This window comes from Cannabis sativa, chromosome 3, assembly GCF_029168945.1.
Source record: "Cannabis sativa cultivar Pink pepper isolate KNU-18-1 chromosome 3, ASM2916894v1, whole genome shotgun sequence".
In the NCBI taxonomy this organism is placed as follows: domain Eukaryota; kingdom Viridiplantae; phylum Streptophyta; class Magnoliopsida; order Rosales; family Cannabaceae; genus Cannabis; species Cannabis sativa.
This window is the reverse complement of record NC_083603.1, coordinates 43378455-43401249: the sequence shown is the minus strand read 5'-3', so window position 1 is coordinate 43401249 and position 22795 is coordinate 43378455. Positions and strand designations below refer to the sequence as shown.

At 26.7% G+C, this 22795-nt stretch overlaps 2 protein-coding genes across 2 annotated transcripts; both read left to right on the top strand.

Annotated features, from left to right (window-relative positions):
• Positions 1-1548: 1548 nt before the first annotated feature.
• Positions 1549-2286, top strand: LOC115711359 (uncharacterized). The gene has a single exon (XM_030639695.2). It carries the CDS (start codon positions 1738-1740, stop codon positions 1945-1947), a length of 210 nt encoding a protein of 69 aa, XP_030495555.1. The 5' UTR covers positions 1549-1737; the 3' UTR covers positions 1948-2286.
• A 3271-nt stretch (positions 2287-5557) lies between these two features.
• On the top strand, positions 5558-6120 carry LOC115708917 (uncharacterized). The gene has a single exon (XM_030636944.2). The coding sequence runs from the start codon at positions 5673-5675 to the stop codon at positions 5880-5882; it is 210 nt and encodes a 69-aa protein (XP_030492804.1). The 5' UTR covers positions 5558-5672; the 3' UTR covers positions 5883-6120.
• Positions 6121-22795: the final 16675 nt, after the last annotated feature.

The following is a 22795-nucleotide window of genomic DNA, read 5'->3' as shown; positions in this document are numbered from 1 at the left end:
CGGTGGATAGGAAAAGCAAAATGCAGCAGGTTTCGCAAGCAGGTTTTTGCTGCTGCAATGGCAGCATTGGTTTATCAACTTTGGCGAGCTTGAAATGAGATTGTGTAGAATTCGAGTAAGGACAGGGAAACTCAAATTGTAAATAAGACTAAAAATAATGTTAAAGCTAGAATTAGCTGTGTTTGGTCGAAGAAAGTAAATGTTATAGATACAAGTTGTTTTTTCAAGTTGTAATTGGAAATATAGTAAAAAAAAAAAGAGAAGAGATAGAAGACATAACTATACAGTGACTATATTGTAGGTCTTCAATTGAAAGCATTATTTGATTGTAAAGATATTTTTGGAGTAATGAAAAACTATCTGATTCATAAAAAAAAAATTATACGCAATGCATATAAAACTTTCCTATAAATAAATTGGAAAGCTCGCAATAATCTTGTTTGGAATAATCGTACAAGCTCGGTTGCGGAAGTTGCTTCTACGACACATCAAGCTCTTGGTCAATGGAAGTTTGCTCAAAGTTGTCGCTTTGAACTGCTGCATTTACGCTCGAATTGTAGCAGACAAAACCAGATGATGGAATGATCAAGATTAATGTGGATGGCGCAACGTTTGAAGCCGACAATTCTTTCGGGACGGGTTTTATTGCTCGTGATTCTAATGGAGCTGTCATTTTGGCCTCTTCAACCTATTCAACCAGTTCATCAAGTGCTCCCATTGCTGAAATGATCAGCATCAAAGAAGTGTTAAGCTGGATAGAGGCGTCCAATTTGTCAAATATTATTATTGAGACAGACTGCCTTACTGCTATTCAAACTTTACAAAGTCAAATGGATATGCCATCGTTATTTTGGATTATTGTACAAGATTGCAAAATTTTATTATCTTCTTTGATTAATGTTACTATTTGTCATGTTAAGCGATCTCTTAATAAGGTCGCTCATTGTTTGGCTCGTGGCTCTTGTTATTGGTCTAATCGTAGTTTCTCGAAGAGTACTCTTCCTAGTACCCTCAAATCTTTTGTAATTGCATATTTGAATTGCTAATAAAATTATCCATTCGCATTCAAAAAAAAAATATATGATTGTTGTTGAATTTCAAATTCAATAGTGGTACTTTTAATATTTTGATTAGTCATCACTGAACTTATTATATTGACTGATGGTGAACATTTGTAAATTGCTTGGTAAACCATTGAGTTTTACGTTGTTGAATTAGAACTATTAAGTGAAAATTATCTAAAATTTGTTTTCAATAAAAATAAATCTTTAGTTGGAATGGATAACAAAGTTTAACAAAATATGATCCAAAAATATCTGTAAATATATATACAATGGATTCTAAACCCAGTAAATAGGTAATCTTTTGCTTAAAAATGTGGATACATTTCTTTAAAACAAAGCCAAAAAAAAAAAAGAAGCCCCCATTTGCGTGAGAATTTAGTCCTGTCATATAGTACAAGAATATATCCAAAAAAATAAAAAATTATATAACTAGTGTAGGGACTCAAATCATAGAGCATATTATTAATAAAAGGTTTGATAAAGAAAAAGATGCTATACATTATTAGCTAACCTATACTCGAAGTTAGAATAGTGCCTAAGAATAATAATCAACATTCAAACCTTTTTTTTTCCTTCTTCAATATAAAAACGCCATTATTTTGATAGGGAACTAAGATTTTTGTTCACTAACACCAACACAAAACAATTTTTATCTAGTTATAAAATCATCACCATGTTGGATTGGGCACCAGTTCTAATAGGGTGGTTGTTGTTCATACTGTTGTCCCCAGGGCTACTCTTTCAGCTCCCCGGCCACACTCGCACCGTTGAGTTCGGTAGCTTTGCCACAAATGGCAAAGCTATTTTTGTTCATACCGTCATCTTCTTCGGCGTCTTCACCATTCTCATCTTGGCTCTTGGTATCCACATTGTCACAGGCTAACCTTTTTTTTTTTGTAGTTATATTTTTGTGATCATCATTATTTTCTCTTGTTGATGATTATTTTCTAATCTTCTTGTGTATGTGTATAGGAGAGTTTATTATTTATGTGTTGATCAATTAATTTGTATTTGTCTAATTCTACTACATTAAAACTTGACCTTTGAGAAAATCTTGTGAATTATATATTATTGGTTATTATGTGTTGTGAAGTATGAATTCTTGGTCGGCCTAGTAAGAGTCAACAGCTTTTGTATAAGGATGTATTCTCAGGGGAGTGATTAATATTTTCAGAAAAAAAAAAAAAAAAAAAAAAAAAAAAAGAGTGATTAATAAATTTATTAATTGGTTTTGTTTTTTGTTTGAATTTTTTAAATTTTAATAAAGAATTATTTTATTTTGAAGGCCTAATGTCACCGAAAATAATAGTGGAAAATCATGATATGATTTTTTTTTAACAATCAACAAACTTTCATTGAAAAAGATCAGCGTTAATTACTTCAAATAGAAAAGATATAAAATCTTCCATCCAAACTAAAACACCATCCACACTGAGTGCATGCATAGCTAATTCACGAACAGCCCTTTTGATCAACCGACGAACATGAATAAGGAACGCTTCAAGAAAATTAAACAGTAAACTAGAAATATCATCTAAAAGAGAACCAAAATCATTACAATCTCTAAGCAAAAGCAAAGATAGCAACTAGACAATTAGATTCAACAGAATAGAGAGGAAGTCCTATTCCAAGCGACCAATCCAACACCACCATAAAAACTACTACTTCTGCCTGAATAACTGTGAAATTTCCTATAATTAATACCAATATGGAACATAATGTTGGGAATACAACCAAAGTCCCACATTGGCTAGGTTGGGAAGAATTTTGGATATATAAGAATGGACACTACTCCATCTTGAGAAAGTGCTCAAAAATAAAAGGGACCGCTAAAGCTTAGGCCCAAAGCGAAGAGATTAAAAAGTATATGAAATTTATTTTTATTTTTTATTTTTTTTTTAAAAAAAAGACAATTTGAAATCATAAGATCAAAAAATCATAACCACACAAAAATTTGAAACTTATCTCCTATTATTATTTGGAAACATAAAAGAATTTCATAAAAAGACCTGAATCATTAAAACTTTATTAAGAACATCGTTACTAAATAAAAATTTTGTCAAAATTTTTAGTATTATTTTGTAAAAAAAATAAATAATGTCATTTTAATTAAGACTTAAAGGAGGCATAAAATGAAGAAAAGATAAAACAACAGCAAATATATAAATATACAACAGTCAGATATGAAATGACAGAAACTGCAAGTATTATGCGACATTCTAACTATTGGAACTTTGTGAAATATTACAAAAATAAAGTGTGTGAGTAAGAGTCCCACATGGGATAGAAACACTTCAATTGAAGTGTATAACTAGTGCAAGTTTGAGATATGGGTTTGGGCCCAAGGGGTACCCAGTTTTGTGCGCATGGGTGCATCGTTCCCACAATCAGTAAACAAAGGTTTCCTGATTGCCTATATATTCGGTAATATCGTTTCTCTTTTATTTTGCTAGCATTACTCAACACTGACTGCTAAACACACAAAATAAGAACGACAATAATTTGGAAATAAATATAACCCAAAAACTAAAACGACAACAAAATGGTACACGACATCAACTACAATAGTACACGACATAACAATGATATAAACGACAATATATAGAATCACATACCTAAAAAACGACAATATCTTTTGTGAACGGCATTAATCAGCAACTAACAACAGGAGAACAAGTGAGCTGTGCTAACAATGAAAAGAAGCAAAAACATTGAAAACGACCATAAACCAACAGAAACATAAAGTGGAAAAACGACAGCAACCTTAGAAACGACAACCAATCTATAATGACAACGACAAAATATGCTAATACTTTTCACTTTAATAAAGTTGTCACCTTTAGTCTTTCCAAAGTATAATTAACGACTCATAAATATTTAAATACAGTAAATTATGTATTAATTGGAATACCCTAAAATTCTTCAAAATAGATAATAGAAGTCGAAAAACGACACTAACCTGAAAACCCATATACAAAAAACGACAACTGATATGGTGGGGTACACCAAAGCATCTTCCTTCTTCTATTTATTTTTTCCTAATACTAAAATAAAGACGTAAAACAGGAAAACAGTACTAAAACGTAAAAAACCAATAATTACTCTGAAAAACGACAAGAAACTTTTAGAAAGAGAGGCAAAGTGAGATACTAAAATAACATGATATGGATAAAACGACAACACACATTGTCGTCATGGTGGCCAAGCCAACCACTAATGAAAGAAGATGAATCCTTATCCACCACACACTTCAGTAATTTCATTACTTATTAATTAATTCAGCTTAACCTTTTAATTAAGAGAAATGCTAAAGTGGTGTCTACCACCATTCTATGTGTCAATATCACTATTGGTCCAATTAAGTCTAGAATCCCATATAATTTAATATAATAACTTTTAGAGAGTATCACTAACAAATTGCAATGCGACATATCAAGAAAGTGTTAGGCACGTATCTAATAGCAATGCACTCTAATTAATCACTGATTCACTGTGCTATGATTATAAATGAATAGGTAGTATAGGTTCATTATTGGTTGATTTATTCATGAAAAAGGCCTAAACAAGCCCACGAGTAACACAACATAAGAAGGGATGACTCATCTCTATTCTTATGTATGGACCTAAACAACTAAAATGACCACTCTATATATGTCAAATAATGATATTTTTATTTTTATTCTATTTTCAAAATAATCAATACAAACCAAAAATCAAAATATGCTGAATAAATTTCTTCTCGAACTTTGACATGTACTGATTCGTACTATTATTTTTTTTTAAGACCGTTAATAATTTCACTAAAATGTTTAAGATTATTCGATTTAAAAATTCTATTTCAATTTTACTAACGAAAGCCTTACATGAATAGAAGTTTGGGAACACAATTTGATACATGAATAATTTCTATGTTAGATGTTCGTTAATAAATTTGAATAGATTTAGATCTTTAAATCGAATAATCTCAACAATTTAAATAAATTTTTAAAGGCCTAAAAAGTACACTTCAAAATTTGAAAAAAATATCCTAAATAAATAAAAAAAGTATTACCATTCTATTTTAATCTTTTATTTAATTTTCGCACTCGAAAATACATACTAAAATATTTTTATAATATTTATGTTCATTATAGTTATAAAATTAAACCTGTAAATTTTTAAAAAATTCTACCTTTATAATATCGACAATAGAATTTATAATATTCAAGTTTACTACATGTGTAAAAGACTTTAAAATTATTTTCTAAATTATTCAAAAATTTATAAATATAATAGTGTAATTATAATAAATATCTTAAAAAAAAGATTAATTTATATATTTTCAGATAAAAATTAATAAATCTGAAAACACCAATCTCAATATCGTAATTAATCACATCTCAAGAAGATCACAGCCGTCGAACGTGAGCCACATGATGTTGACACGTGTACAAATCAATGTACGTTTCACCCATCACGAGCGATAGGCATCGATTTTAATGCCTCATTGTCCTTTTGTGTTCCCCAAGCCCATTTTTTCTCTCTCACAATTTCACAATTAAACAAATTTTCATCACCTTCTTCTTCTTCATATATTTTATCTGTAGAAAGTAGCAGAGTTCTTCATCAATGGCGGATTGGGGTCCAGTGATGATAGCGGTGGTTCTGTTCGTGCTGTTGAGCCCGGGATTGTTGTTTCAGATTCCGGCGAAAGGGAGAGTTGTTGAGTTTGGGAACATGCAGACAAGTGGTGCCTCCATATTCGTCCACTCCATCATCTTCTTTGGTCTTCTCACTATCTTCCTAATCGCCATTGATGTTCACATCTATACTGGATAAAAAGCTTTAAATTAGGTCAACTCAACCACTCCAACTCTCAACTCTTAATTTATTCGCTATTTCTATTTTCCTTTTTTTTTTTACATATTAAAACTCTGATCTTGTGAAATGAACGATTTCACTGTTTGTGGATTTAAGTATATTATTATTATTATTATTATTGTTAAATTAATGAATATTTTGGGTTGATTAAAGTAAGTAATAATACTAAGATTTTGTTTTTTTTTTTGTCTGTAAAGAAGTTTTGCTTTTTAATTCACAGGAATCTAATCTCTATCTATTAGCTTTTGATTTTAGGGATATTTTTGCAAGATTAATTATTAATTATCTACCATACATTTTTATTTTTAAATAATAATAATAATAATAATGTATTATTACGTTTGTATATTATTGTCAAGTGATATATTATGAGTTTTGGTACAAGCCTACAACTACATGGCAAACATTTTAGAGTAAAATTCCAAATATTAAATTCATTAATTATTATTGAATTGAAAAAACACTAGAATGACAACATTTTTTCTATAATTCAAAAAAGTAAAGGACGTCGAATAAAAAGAGCCACTAAAAAGAAAATGACACAAAAGCCAAATCATAGTGTTAGAGCACTCACAACAAGATAATACTAGGTAAAATAAAATAGTTAAAAATTTAAATTTGAGCTCTTTTAAAATTAAGTTACTATATCCCATCCCAAATTTACATATAACTCTCAAAAGATGTAAATATATTTTATATTTTTTCTTTTTCTAATTAATTTTGTATTTTATTAATAAAATATATTTAAATGATATAGAGAAAAATATAAAGAAGTATATATATCGTGTAATATAAATGTGTGACGTAAAATAAAAAAATTAAAGTTTTAATAAGAGTATTTTAAAAGTTTTAATAAGAGTATTTTAAAAGATAGAGTAAAAATACTTTGGGTTGCTCTTAAATCTATAAAACTATCCAAGTTACCTTGTTGAAACTAAATTTAGATCAAGGAAATAACACAAGTCCAAACCAAAAATAATGAGAACATAAACAACATAGCTCAATACTTCTTCTACCAATGTAAAGAAGAATAAAAAATAACTTCCTTGCGGAGAATAGATATCTCACCCCGATCGACCACCACTAACCGGAGAAAGGAATCGACCACCACCAGTTGGAGAAAGAAATTTCATATCGCTTACCACGACGACAGTAAGATGAGATCCAAATTGTTAAGAGTGGCAGCTACAAAACGTGTGCTACTGCAGTAATACCATTCTATAGAGGAGAAACCGCCTAATCCCCGACGCCAAACCTGCATACGAAGAATTCTTGTAAAGGATTCAAAATGATATTAATCCTGAAATGAATAGGCAAATACAATATTTAAGTGACTTAATATATTGGTTTTTCTAGTGCAATAAGAGATGTTTTAGTAACAATCAATCACTAAGTGGAAAACTAATAAGTTGTTATCGTTCCTTTAATTTAGTTTTTGATTTTGGGTTAGGATTCAAAATGATATTAATCCTTTTCGTTTTTTATTTTGGATTTTCGGGATTCAGCTTGTTTCCTAAGAGTTCTACATTTTTTTAGATTTTGATTTTGCTAGTTTTGGAAGAAAAATGGTTGAGATTGGGTTGTTGGGGTTGGACGGCTGGGTCACGAAGAAGGATCGGCTGTTTGGGTTGAGAATGGTGGTTTCCGTTTTCTCAGCCGGTATTTTTGTAATTACCAATTTTTTAGTTTCCACTTTTGTTTATTTCCTTTTTTAGGGTCATAAATGTAAATTTCATCTATTTTTGGTCTATAATAGAAAAAATCTCTTCACCGTCAATTTACAAAATTATCTCTTTCATTCTTTTTTTTATGTCTTAAAAATATCTTATTAAATTTATGTATATATTTTATTTTTGATAAATATAAAAAATATAATTTAAAATAAATATACATCACAATGAATTTATATTTATATTTTAAAGAGAATTAATGATTTCAAAAAAAAAAAAAAAAAAACAGAATTATTATATTTAATTAATTAGAATGTGATATAAATTGGAAAAAAATAAAATTATATGACCACTAATTTATACTTATAATTACTAATCAAAAAAATTATAATTAGTTTTGTTTTATAACCAAAAGTATTATTTATTTTTAAATAACCTTCTTAGGATTTTTGAGTGAGAGTACAAATAATTTATAATAAAAATAATCACAAAGTCACCAAATAATATTAAAATAATAATTATTAAATATAACCGCGTATGACACAACACATTATATAGGTTAAAAGACACAATTATTTCATAGGATACACATTAATTTTTTATTGATTAAAAATATTGGCAGATTTTTGTTAATTAAAACTTTGATCTTTTAACCAGTGCAAATATGCGTTGGTAAATTTTTGACTTTTTTACCAGTACAATTTGCAAGATGGTAAAAGTAATATTTTTTTGTAGTGTTCGTTAGCTATTCTTTGGTAAATAATAAGAAATCCATAAAAGAAAAAAAATTGAAATAAAATGTAGAAATATTTAATACTATTTTTATATAAATGAGACGTGTTACTCTTAATCTCCTATTATGCTAGAATATTTTTTTTAATTTTTTTTTTCATGGCGGTGTTCGTTATGCTTACAACATCATCTTTGTAAATTTTTGAAATTTTTTGAATAGTTTACAGTGCCGAAAATATGTTTGAATTTTTTTGAACACACGTGGTAAACTAGAATATCAAGAACTCTGTTTTCAGCATTGTAAACTATTTAAAAAATATCAAAAATTTACAAGAATGATACTGTAACTATAAAAAATATCGCCATGAAAAAAAATTTTGAAAAAAAAATATCCTGACGTGTAATTTGAAGTGTGAGAATTAACTAAAAAATTGTGATTTTCCCTATGATTTTTCGGCGTCAATGCTAATTCTGACGACTTTTCCGATGGCGACAGCAACTCCGGCGACTTTTTCGAGACCGACAGGTACTCCTGCGACTTTTCCAGTACCGACAGCAAACTCCATAAATATTGTCTGAATTGGCGTTGTCGCCGGAAAAAATAGCAGAAAAATCACCAATTTCTCGGTGAAGAAACCAATTTCTTTGTGATTTTTCCAGTAATTTATTCGACGACAATACGAATCCCAATGAATTTTTCGGCACCAACAGTAACTCCAGTGAATTTTCCGACACCAGCAGCTACTCCGGTGAATTTTCTGACACCGACAGCTACTCCGGTAACTTTTTCGGCACCGACAGTAAACTCCAGCGACTTTCCGGCCCAGTGACAACTCCGGCGATCACTGTAGTTTTATTTGTTTAATTTTTAAAAAATAAAATATAAAAAGAATTTTAATATTTTTTATGATAATTTAAAGTAGCATATCCCATATATGTTAAATTTTTATTTTAAATGACATATTTTTTCTTATTAAATTTTCTTACTATATTTATATAAACTAACTTTATTTTTTCCCTAATATAAATACCTCTTGGGTAATAAGAGGAGGAAATACAATACCCTTATTGTTAGTCTCAATTGTCATCCATGTCACATTTTCTTCTTTTAAAAATAATTATTTTTCCTATAAATATTTTTAGCTATTGAATATAATTATATAATAATGAATGGTTATGAGAGTAACATGTTACTCTCTTTAATATAAGCGTGACCGAATCCATGCCCAGATAATAAATATAAATATAATATTGAGGAAATTATAGTTCATATTTATTTTTTTATTTTTTATTAAATTTTTTATATATTTTTTATTATTCTTTAATTTATACCTAATTTTATAGGTTATATCTCAATTATGTGCGTAAAATTTTTTAATTTTAATAAGTTATGTGAAGTTATATTTAGTATTTTAGTTATAAAAAAGGTAATTATTGATTAAAATTATTTTGTAGTTATATTTCATTAATGTATAATAAAAAATGATAGTTCTCAACATATTTGTATAATATTAACTTTGACATGATTGAAAAATCATTTTACTTATATTATAGAAGTTAAGGGTTTAAATTCTAATAAAAATATATTTTATCTTTAATATTTAATTTACTTTTTATCACTCACAACAAAAAAAATATATACCCTCAACTTTAGTTTTGAACCATCGCCACCACTTGAAAATATTAAAGGAAATTTTACAAAAATATTGATTTTTAAGTAAAAGTTTATAATTTTACCGTCACATCAAATTTTTTGTAAAAATTATTGCCTTTTTATAAAACAATCATAAAACAAAATAATTAAAACAACAGTGGAATAACTAAAAAAAAACCGTGAAAACTTAACACAGTACACTGTATATTTTTTTAAAAAAAATTCACGTAAAAAAATAAAAAAAAATTAAAAAATTTATTATATGGTGTAAAAAGCAAAAATTCTTATACATTAATTTTTAGGAATGCACTATTAAAAGCTCTTTATTTTATTTTCTTTCTGCAATTCAAATAACCCAAATAATAAATTTTAGTATGACATTAGTTTGTTGACCTATACTATAGTACCTGAAAAACCAAAAAAGTGAGCTGAGGTGATTCACATGAAAAAAAATATGGAGGAATTTTCAATTATATTGAATTTATATATAATTTGTAAGAATATGATGATTATTAAAAAAAAAATTATAGATTAACAAGTAACTACCAAAACATAATTAATAGTAAAACTCTGAGCTATGTAGCTTAAACTAAATTTTATACAAAAAGATGAGAAATTAAAAGACCAAAAAAAAAAAAAAAGACAACTTAAATTTTTCAAAAAAAAAAAAAAAAAAAACAAAAATCCCATATTTAAAATATTTTATTTTCTTAAAAACGTCATATTTTTTCGGGTAAATACCATTTTGGACCCTCTGTTTTACAAAAGTTACTAATTGGACCCTGTGTTTTGTTAAATGACAAAATGGACCCTGTGTTTTCTAAAATAGTACAAATAGGACCCTGAATTGATTTTTTGTCAAAATAAAGTTTAATTATAATCCGATCTAAAAGTGTTATAACAAAACTGTTTACATTTTTTGTATCTGTTCGTATTAAGTATTGTCTTCAAGTTGGTTGTATTAAAAAAAAAGTTATTAAAAATTAAGTTCAGGGTCCTATTTTTACTGTTTTAGAAAATATAGGGCCTATTTTATCATTTAACAAAACACAGGGTCTAATCTGTAACTTTTGCAAAACACAGGGTCCAAAATAGTACTTACCCTATTTTTTCACACACCTTATATAAAACCATAAGATCTGTAATTCTTTCGAAAATAAAACACGCACACAATACGAGGTATCCTGTATCAAGAAAATGGAGGGCTCCTAAAAAAATAAAAAAAAATTTACACCACATACTAAAATTTTTATTTTTTTTTTATCGTGGAGCAGAATTTTTTTAAATTTACTGTATTTTTTTCAAAAATATTCTATAAATTTTATATTTTGTATTGTGTTAAGTTTTCACTATTATACGATTATTTTTTAGTTATTCTACTATTATTTTCAATTGTTTTATTTGTTTCTTTATTGTTATTTTAGATTGTTTTATAAAAAGATAATATTTTTATAAAAAAATATTGTGTAGAAGTAAAATTATAAATTTTTAGAGTATTTTTTTTTAAAATCCCAAAAGAAAAGTGGAATCACCGAACAATCAATTTTTGTAAATATGATAATTTAGTTGTTGCTTTTCAAAAATACCAAAATAATAGCCCAAGCACTTTCTTCCCCTAAAATATTAGTCTAAAAAAAGAAAAATCTAAATACATTTTTGGTTGGGACTTGGAAGTAAAAAAATTGAAATACAAATAGAAATTAGGGTGTTTTGTACTATTTTGGATTATTTATATCTATTAATATTTTTGTGTTTCAATTCAAGTTATTTATTGTCATTTTTATAAATTAATAATGTTTTGAAGGTTATTCATTCATGTTTTCGTGCTTGCCTTCTAATCTATTTTCTTTTAGTCACTGGTTGTTGAAATTACCAAAGGCAGTTCGCTCAAATTTAGTAAATTCGTTCTTGATTTTGTTGGGTTTTACTAAACGTTATTTGGGTTCCTTTTACTTTTTGGTTGTAAGTAGGGCTATTTATAAAATGAGTTTTTTTTTTTTTATTTTTACATTTTAAAATATTTTTTTTTTGTATTTTTACGGAATTCTACATAGAAACTCCTATCGCAACTAGTGATGCAACCTAAATTGCAACAAAAAATCGTATAGAAACCCCTAATGCAATTAACGCTGCAACTACTTTAGAAATTCAAATCGTAAATTTAAAAAAAAAATTAAAAAAACAGTATATAAAGTAATTTCTCTTTATGAAAATACGAAATATTTTTTTGATATATTTGACATTCAAATTTAATTATATTAAATATGATATTTATTTAAAAAAAAAAACTTAAAATATGGACAAAATTATTATAAATAAGAATGACTGCCATAAAAAAATTGTAAAATTGTGATTTTTATTTTTATCATATAAAATAACTAATTATTTACACAAATATTGTAATTATAAAAACTTATTTAAAAAAAATAAGCTAAAATAATAGCAATATAATTTTAGTAAGGCAATAAATTAACAAAACAATTTCTTCCGTATAATCAAAATTATTTTCTTAATAAAAATTCAATTTTACAAATATCAAAACTCATATAAATTTTACATGTTTCTTATAAGTTTAAAAACATTAGCCCAATACCAAAATTAATTTTTTATTATGTATTTAATTAGATTTTCATGTGATAATAGTCAAATTGTTTAGGTAGTTTGTGTAATATTCTCACTTTTCTAATTTATTGTTTTTAAATGATAATTATATTTAGAGATTATTAGTATTATTTTTACAATTCATATTTTTGAGATTATTTATATTTACTTGAAATATTTATTTTGTTTTTATACTTTTGTTAGTACTTTATTAGCTTTGTTTTTGCACTATTTTTTATGGTTTGGATGCTTTTTATGGCTTTTGTGCCATTTTTATAGCTTGCCCCTAATTGTTTAAGGTAGATTTGTAGTACGATCAATATGGGTAAGAGAAAGGTTTCATATTTGGTATTCATAGCTTCTGCAAACGACTTTTGAGATTTAACCGATAAATTTTTCAAGTCTTGATATTATTATATGAATTGTTTTACAATCTTTATTCACATTACTTTTTTTTCATTAAATTGTGTGGTAATAGAGTTTTATTATTATTTTGTAGATCGATTTTGTGGAGGGCCTGCTGTTACAAAGACTTTGCTGATAAGCTTTTAAATATAATTTATTTGAGAGTTGTCATCTTTCTACTATTGATATTTTCTATTAGTTTTTAATGTCATCGTTAGGGGTTAATCCACTTTTCTCTATCTTTTTATTTTGTAGATAGTTTGTGGAGCATTTTGATATGTCAATGAGTTGGCGTGTAGTTTTTGATGTTACAAGTTGAAGCTCTAGTTATTTTGGTGTGCTATTTGAGGACATTATAGTTTTATTGTCTAAATTTATGGGGGCAGTTTGTCTCATGTTGCTCGTTTACTTTTACAATTCATGGTTTGGCAAGCTTGCCTTTCGGTTAGACAATGAGCTATCCTTGTTCGAGAAAGTTATTCCGCAGTTTGCGAATATCTGCATCGTAAATTCATGAGTGATTCTAATCACTACGTAAAAAAAACTAATACCAACATAATACTAATATTAAAATCAGTTACAAACTTCTCAGAAACTCCAATGCTAGACCATCAACCCTCTACCAAAACATTCACTATCCACTAAAGCATAATATTAGCTGCAAAAGAAGTAGAAAATAGAATGAGAGTATATTCGCTAGAGTTGTTATCTTAATGAAAAAAAACCAGTTACATATACCAAAAATTATATATAAATTTTACACGCTTGTATTCTAGATACTGTATGGAATATTGAACAAATTAAATACAATACTAAAATAAAACTAGTTACAAACTTCTTAAAAGCTCCAAGACTTAACCTTTAACGCACTACACTACCCAAAATAGTCATTATCAACTAAAATAAAATATTAGCCGCAAAAAAAGTAAAAAATAGAATTAGAATATTTGCCGAAGTTGTTATCGTTGTCAGAAAATCATTAAAAAAGGCATCAGAATTATCTTCATTACTGGAAAATCACCGGAGTTAGACATTGGAGTTGTCACTGTTGTTAGACTTTGGAATCTGACACACTGAATCCAATTACAGTAATCAACTAGTTAAAACTATGAGTGAGAAACCAATTATTTAAATCAACCGATTTAAAAATTAGAATGTTAAAGGCAGTTATGTAAAATAAAAAAAAATAATAACTAAATAGGAAAACCAATTACCAATATAAATTGCAGAAACTAGTTACATTAGATAAATTGAAACATACAAACTAGTTTTTTTTTAAGAAAATATGGAGGAACCAGTTACATTAGATAACTAATTAAACAAAACTAACAATTAATATAGAAACAAAATATAAAAAGCCTAAAATAATAAAATAATATATTGAAACACGAAATAGCTAGTTAATTAAAAAAAAATTAAAGCATACCACAAGAGAATTACATAAAGCAAGCAAATTACGTAAATCTGACACAGTAAGACCAGTTTCCTAAAATAATATAAGAAAGAATGAAACTTAAACCTCAATTACATAAAATGACAATTAAACACAAAAAACAGTTATCTAATATAAATAGCTAAAAAATTAAATATACATAACAAGATAAATTAAAAACATTAATATACTTTTAAAAAATACATACCAAAGATGAATCCTTAAAATTTGGATCAGATTTTTTTTCCTTGTGAATAATCTCGACATGTGAGAGGTTTTGGCCATCTCCTGAGACTGAAAGCAGTTGGGGGTAAAAGAGCACCTGCCACAACTTCTCCTGCCTCACGGACTGTTACTATAGAACAATATGATGCCTTACAGAAGAAAGTGGAGGAGGCACAACAAGTTAGTCAGTATTCGAGGCAACAGTATGAAACACAACAAAGTCTACCTCAAGCGATTCGCAGATCAGTTTGAGTATCTCTCTCAGACTGTGCCTGGTTTCAACTTGCCTCAGATGGATCTTCCGCTATTCCCCACTCTTCCTAGTGCTAGATCGTCATCGCATCCACCCGAGACTCAAAACAATAACGACAATGATATTACCCGTCTTTAGAACAATATATATTTTATAATTAACTTTAGAGCATTACTTTTTTTTTCGAACATCTTTTATTATTTTGTTTATTTACTATTAACAATTTTTATTACTTACTAATTTTATAACTAATCGAACATGTTTGTATGTTAGTTCGATCGAAATACTTTTTAATTATCAATGTAAATATATATTTTTTTAATTATAATTCTTTTAAAATTAATTTTATTATATTATTATTATAAATTATCAAAATATATTTTAAAAAAAGCTTTGCCGGTGCATTTTTTTTGCCGGCAAAACTAAATAGGAAAATCAAAATTAAACCCGGTTGTACTTTTTTCCGGTGTAATAATGCGTCGGCAAAATTTATTGGCGCCAATTCATCTCAATAGTGCAAACACTGCGCCGGTAAAAGTGTTTGTGCCATTGAGATGAATTGGCACCAATGACTTTTGCCCGCACATTATTGCGCCAGGAAAAGTGTTTCTAAAACCCACTTTGGGGGGATTAAGGGTTTTGTTATACCGATAATGAACTTTTCTCGGCGCTTATTATCGCCAGCAAATGCATGTTTTGCCGGTGCACTATTGAAGTGCGCCGACATAAGGTCTTTTACCGACCAAGCATAGCGAATAACTTTTGCCCGTGCAGTTCAGCACCGATAAAAATTTTTCGGTACATATAGTATACTTTTATCGGCGCATAAACGGGCCTACAAAAATGAACTTTTTTGTAGTGAGTAGGCTCAAAACTTTTTCTAAAATAAATAGAATTTTTAATTAAATATTTAAAAAACCTTTTTAGAAATTGATATTTATAATTATTTTTTTATTTAAAGGAAATAAATAAATTTAGTATTAAGTTATAAGTAATTTATTAATTATTTTTAGTAAATTTTTAAATTAATTACAACCGTCCAATAATGATTTAACGATGAAAACCTCCTTCATATATATATATATTTGTAATATTATGAACTTTATTTTTTGGAAAATGCAATATTTAAACTTTAAATATATATTATATAAAAATTATGTGGTAGATTACCATTTTATTTTTATTGGTATAGGAACATCTCTATTTTTAGCACTTATAAAAATTAAATTCAAATTTATTATATTATTGAGTACATTTTAGTTATAACTTACATTCTACTCTTTTGTGAAAAATTTAAAATAATTTTAGTGTTAAAAATATATATTTAAATATTCTGTTGCGAGTGAAATGACTTACTATAACTATAATATACTCTTACTACAAATTTTTTTACTTTTAGTTACAACAAAACTTGTGACTAAAAGTAAAAAAAAATTGACTAATTATAAACCATCATTCTTATGTTGTGACTAAAAAGTCTGTGGCTAAAAGTATTAGTCACAAAAATTACAATTTGTTGTGACTAAATGTGCTTTTAGTCATAATACTTGTTGTGACTAAAACTAAATCAGTGACAACTTATAGCTAAATATTATATTTTAGTCACAAGTAATTTTTTTTTTTTTTTGACTAAAACTCACATTTAGTCACAAAAATTATCACTAAAAGTAACTGTTTTTTTGTAGTGTCTCGTTAAGAAATAATAAACTTATAATTTTTTTTAAATATCGTAAAGATAAATGTCTATATTGGTAAGAATAAAAGTGACAACTTTATTATGTTAGACATTTATATATATAAACTGAAATGTATATGTTTAAGTATTAAGTGCGGAATTAATCAAACATATATACACTATGAATAAGGATCGAAATACCTCCAGCCATTGAATCTTGAGCTTCAAACCCACATAAGCTTTGATCTGCAAAGGAAATTGACTACCATGGGTAATCGGGCTTCCTCGCTCTCTCAACTCTCTTTAGATGGAATTTGCTGTTATGAACAGAATGAGTGAGGAGCTCGGGGACCGAGACCCTATATTTATAGGTGAGATACTCCATCAGTATCTGCGCCACATTAATTGTCAGAATATTTTGACAATTAATTCAGGAAATCAAATCAGGTAATGAATATAGAAATCTGACCATATATAGAATATTACATAATTGATTTTGTCCAGATTCAATGAATATAAAATATTCATTTAACAGAAAATCAATTATTTATTTATTTCCTTAAATAGAAAATCATTTCCTTAATTAGAAAATAATTTCCATAAATAAAATATTCTAATATTCTCCCACTTGGTCAGCATTTAAACTAAAATATTCAAACCCAACGTTCCTCATTATATAATAAACATACGAATCATAGCGACATGTCCTCATTATGAATCGAGTATTATCTTCCATGTATTACAATACATTTACTATATAACAATGTACTTTATGTGGCAATGTACTTAAGCGAATAAACCCTAACCCTTATGTTTATTCAGGTCCTCTTACGATAAATTTCTCAGATGAAATTAAGGTGCACATAAATATGAGAAAATATCGAAATTAGAGTTTCATTAAATAATTTTTGGTTGTACAAATAAAAAAAACTGCACATGGGTTAACTGAATCCCATATTTACTTTATGATCCTTGAATTTGTGTTGCGGCATGCCTTTAGTCAAGGATCTATGCGATCACCCAATTCAGTTTGCGTGATTAATGACCACTTATCACGCCTTTTTTATGGCTAAATACTTAATGTCGATATGCTAGCTTCGACCAGTACTCTTAGAGTTATTAGCCATAAATATTGTAGCTGAATTTATCGCAAAATTTTCTTAATGGCCTAATGAAACTGTAATTCTGAACTCTAGGCCTACTATGAAACTCTATAATACATCATACGAGATGTATCCTCAAAACAATAAATGAATCTGACTTCTATAGTGGAAATAACAATCAAGATTCTCTACAATATAACTTACTGGTAATCTTAAGGACGTAATAAAATATTGATTTACGTGAATAAATACAACCAGTGAAGTATGTTAGAATCTAATTGGTTAACTATATTTCCAGATGGTCAATTCATCTTAAAATATGTATGAATATAATTTTTAGTATTTTAAAGATACCTCATCACTTTGTATGAAAAATAAAGTGGTCTTAACTTTAGTTATTCTGATACTACTTAACGATCCTGAAACAAATGTAATGCAAAGTCTTATTCAGACTCTTAGGCATACATTAGGCTTCTAAAAGAATAATTAGGCATAAGTTTTTTCACCAATAATATTCATTAGGCAACATTGAGAAACATAAAGATATAAAAGAATATTCATTGTTAAGAAGTTCATTTTGAACTAAGAATCAATAACAAAGGAGATTTACATTCTCACTTGTTTTTATAAATGATTCTATTATAGACCTTGGCATTTGTTGCTCGTTTCAATTCATTAATCAGCCCAAAATAAAGGAACTAGAGGAGAATGTATACAGACTGCCATAAATTTTTCCTCTAATAGTGGTGAACATATGCAAGCTTAAGGTGTCTACCTGTAGATTAAAACAAACATCTCACAAATTGGTATTATATCATCTTTTCCTTTAGGTTTGAAAAGAGAATTATTGAAATAATTATATACCAGAAGGTTAGTGGGAGTAATATTTGTTTTATACGTAGACAATATGTTACTTGCAAATGATGATAAAAGTTTTCTATATAAGTTAAAATAATTCATATCTCAAATTATTATTTTGAGATAAGGAATATAAATAATATATATAATTTTAATTAATTAGAGAATAGCCACAGCAGTTGGTATCAGAGCGGTTTTTATCTCTGCCTTGATTTTAGTTTGAGTTTCATATATATATATACTCGTATATACAGTGTGTTTATATATATATATATTTAATTCAGTGTTGATATATATATTTATTTTTGTTTGTGTATATATTTATATATTCATATTCATTCAATCCCAATTATATATATACATATATATTTTCATACATATATACTTGTTTATTCATTCAGTTCATATATATATATTCATATACATATATATATTTTTCTTTATTTCATTACGTATATATGTTGTATATATATATTATTTATATACCTAAATGCTATATACAAATATATACATATATACATTTCATGTTTATATATATACATACAGTATTTTTATTTTTCTGTATATATATGTATATATATTTATATATATTGTATATGTATTAATACATTCATATATTAATATAGATTGTTCTAAGCATGAAAATCCACTTTGAAAAAACAAAGAAATCTCAAAATTATTTTTTAGAAAATTTTGGTGATTTTTAAAGTCTTTGTTTTATGTATTTTCGATGCATAAAATCTATATGAATGTCTTAATTTTTGCATTTAGATTCATTTGGAATTGATTTCATGATTTTTGGAAGTTTAAGGAAATTTTATCATGTCGTTTATGGCAGTGTATTTTTCAAAAAAATAAAAAAAAAAGGGAAAAAATTTCGATTTTTTTTTATATATTTTTTATTTATTTGGAAATATAAATTATTCTCCTATTATTAATTTAGTCAATAAATTACATTCATTAATTTCCATTTTTAATTTAATACATATATTTAGAATTAATATGTTATTTAGTATAAACTGAAAATGGAAATTTGTTTTAATATGGTAATTAATTACATGATTTATTTAGGCATGTAATAATTGTGCAATTTGTATAATTGTGCATTTAATTATTTATTACCAAATTTATGTAATTTATTGTTTAAATTAATAAAATTTGAAAAATCTGCCATTAAGTATAGTCTTTAATTTTGCATTTAATTCATTCCATATAATTAATTGTACTAATTTGTATAATTACCTTATTTATACAAATTAATTATCCGTATAAATATTTAAGATATTATATGGTCATAAATGCATAATTAATTATATATTATGGAATTAAGCATTTAATTTATTATCATACAATAATTGTATTAATTTGTATTTATTTGGCAAATTTATGTTTAATGCAATTAATTTAGATTTGTATGATTTAAATGCTATACATAAATTCCTTTTATAGTGCTAGATATATTTAGAAATATTCAAACATTAAGATAGGTTGAATATTTTATATAGCACATTAAGTTTCATAAAACTTCATAAAATATTCATAAAACTTCCTAAAATGAATAAAATATGAATAAAATGTAAGTAATTTTGTGGTTTGACATAAGAAAACATGAATTTGGGACAAATGCTCATATCTAGAACGGTTTTTAATGATCTTCGGACGACCACACTAGGAGCATTAATCTCAGTGATTGTCTACTATGTTAATAACGAAATTACTTTTAGGTAGAGCCCAATACCTAATGTCAAAGTGAAAATATAATTTTATATAATTAGGGAGTAGCCACAGCATCCTTATTTGTATAAAATTATATATTAATTAAAATTCACCTTAATGGACATAACTTGTAATTTATTATATAGGTATAATAATTTTACCCCACAGGGATTTTATTATATTTGTATAATTAATTAGGATAATATGTTAAATTAAATTCTCTTAATTTACCCCACAGGGAGTTATGGGGATTTAATTTAATAGTGTTATCACAAATTTAATTAAAGATAGATAATAAACCTTCATTTTCTAAAACTAATTGCTTAATTAAATCTATCATAAAGTTCATCTAATTTTATTAAATTTAAAATTTAGCCCACAGGCAATTTTGGATTTAGTAAAATTTTAATCTTCAGTTTATACTTTGGTGTCTAGTGAACCACATAATTTTAAATAATTAGGGAGTAGCCACAGCATCCTTAATTATATAAAATTATATATATTAAGTGGATTAAGATCACATAATGGACATGAATTATGTGAACATAATAATCTTACCCTACAGGGATTTTATTATATTCACATGATTAATATGTTAAATTAAATTCTCTTAATTTATCCCACAGGAAATTATGTAGATTTAATTTAATAATTTTATCATAAAGTATAAAATTTTGAAACATTTATAAATAATTAAGTGTTTCATACCTTTCATTGAGATAGAAATATTAAACTTTAAGTTTTTCATAAATTATGTAAATCTATCATAATCTACATCTAAATCTAATCTTATTAAATTAAAAATTTAGCCCACAGGCAATTTTTGTTTAATAAGATTTCATATTTAAGCATGTTTATTCATTGGTAAAAACATGATTCATTTAAACCTCAAAACTATATATGTAATTTTATTACATCACTATTCATAAATTTCTTCCATACCAGTAGAAATTTCCAAAAAAAATTTATTCTGATAACTTAATCTAAAATGTACAGTTTTTACTGTATAATTAAGAAAAATAAATCACACTTTATTATCACCAATAAATTTTAAGTTATTGAGTATGAATTCATTCTAATATAGTTAATGTGATTATTAACACATAGTGGATTATTTTAGATTGTTATTCCACATTCATAAATTTCTTGCAAGGTTTACAAATAAACCTAAGAAAGTCAGTAACTGTGAGCAAATCTTATCCACAGACAAGATAAGTTCTCACATTTAGAAGTTTAAGGAACAAGCAATATAGTAGTGGCTTTGTTTTAAAATTGGCAAAGACCTTTATGTTCCAAGATTCTATTGAAACTTGATTTAGACACATTAGAAGGTCTTTACTACAAATGATGTCACTCATAAAGATATGCAAGTTCAATCTGACAATAAGAAATGTGTTATTAATAAAGAATTCTTCTACATTATAGCACCAAAAATTATGGAACATATCTCCATAAATAGAATAAATGTTAGTAAATGGTGGGGATCTTCATTACACTAGATTTTACTAACTTTATTTAGAACTTGTGTGAATTTCATTAAGAATATGTATTCCAACAAGTCAAAATCGGTGCATACTAGAATTCTATCATATTAGAAATCATACAAGTCAATTAATTTTGAAGACATGGACTCAAATTTTGCATCTCTTTTTTAACGATTACTCACATAAATAATTTTTCTACAAAAGTATAGATTTATATGTTTCAAAGACATTTAAATCTTAAGTAGAGAAATGGTGCATTTTGCATATTAAGATAGTGAGATCAAATATAAAATGGAGAATACTACATTAAAATTCGTGAGTATGGATAAACTCCCAGTCTATTTGCAAAGTTTCTTTAAAAGCATGGGTTCATTGCCCGATACATATGCTTGGTACACCTAAATTATAGTGTGTAACAGATTTAAGAAACTAAGCATTTTTTTGGACATGGGGTGGAGCCTACATAGCAAACTCCAATCTTTCCTAAATCTTTGTCTATTGATACTCAACAATGGGGTGTACATATCGAATCGTGTTCTAACCAAAGTTGTTTCACAAACATATTTTGAGTTGTGATAAGGTTGAAAACCGACTTGATGACATGTACACATTTTATAAATACCCATATATAGTTAGAGTACAATTGTCATAGAAAAGATTTTGGCCCTAAACAATAAATGAGCATATTTCATTTGAAAAGCTATAAGGTTTAAGGGTTACATATTTTATTATCCATCTCACAACACTAGAATTGTGGAATTAAGAATTGACTTGATCAGTGGGAGCGATCAATCTAGGAACCTAGTTTCCGAGAAAGATCATTCATATTTTCTCAAACTTCCACCTCAAGTGTTAGATTAATTATGATTCACAACAACCCTTAAGATTAATGGTTATTGAGATTCATAACTAATCATTAATAATATACAAGTCATTGGTAAAATTCTAATAAGTTATGTTATTTAGTAATTGCTTACAAATTCTAAAATAACATGTTATTGAACCATTTGCTCTTTTAAGAGTTTGTTGGTCCATCCTTAAGATGACTTATTAGAACAGTAAG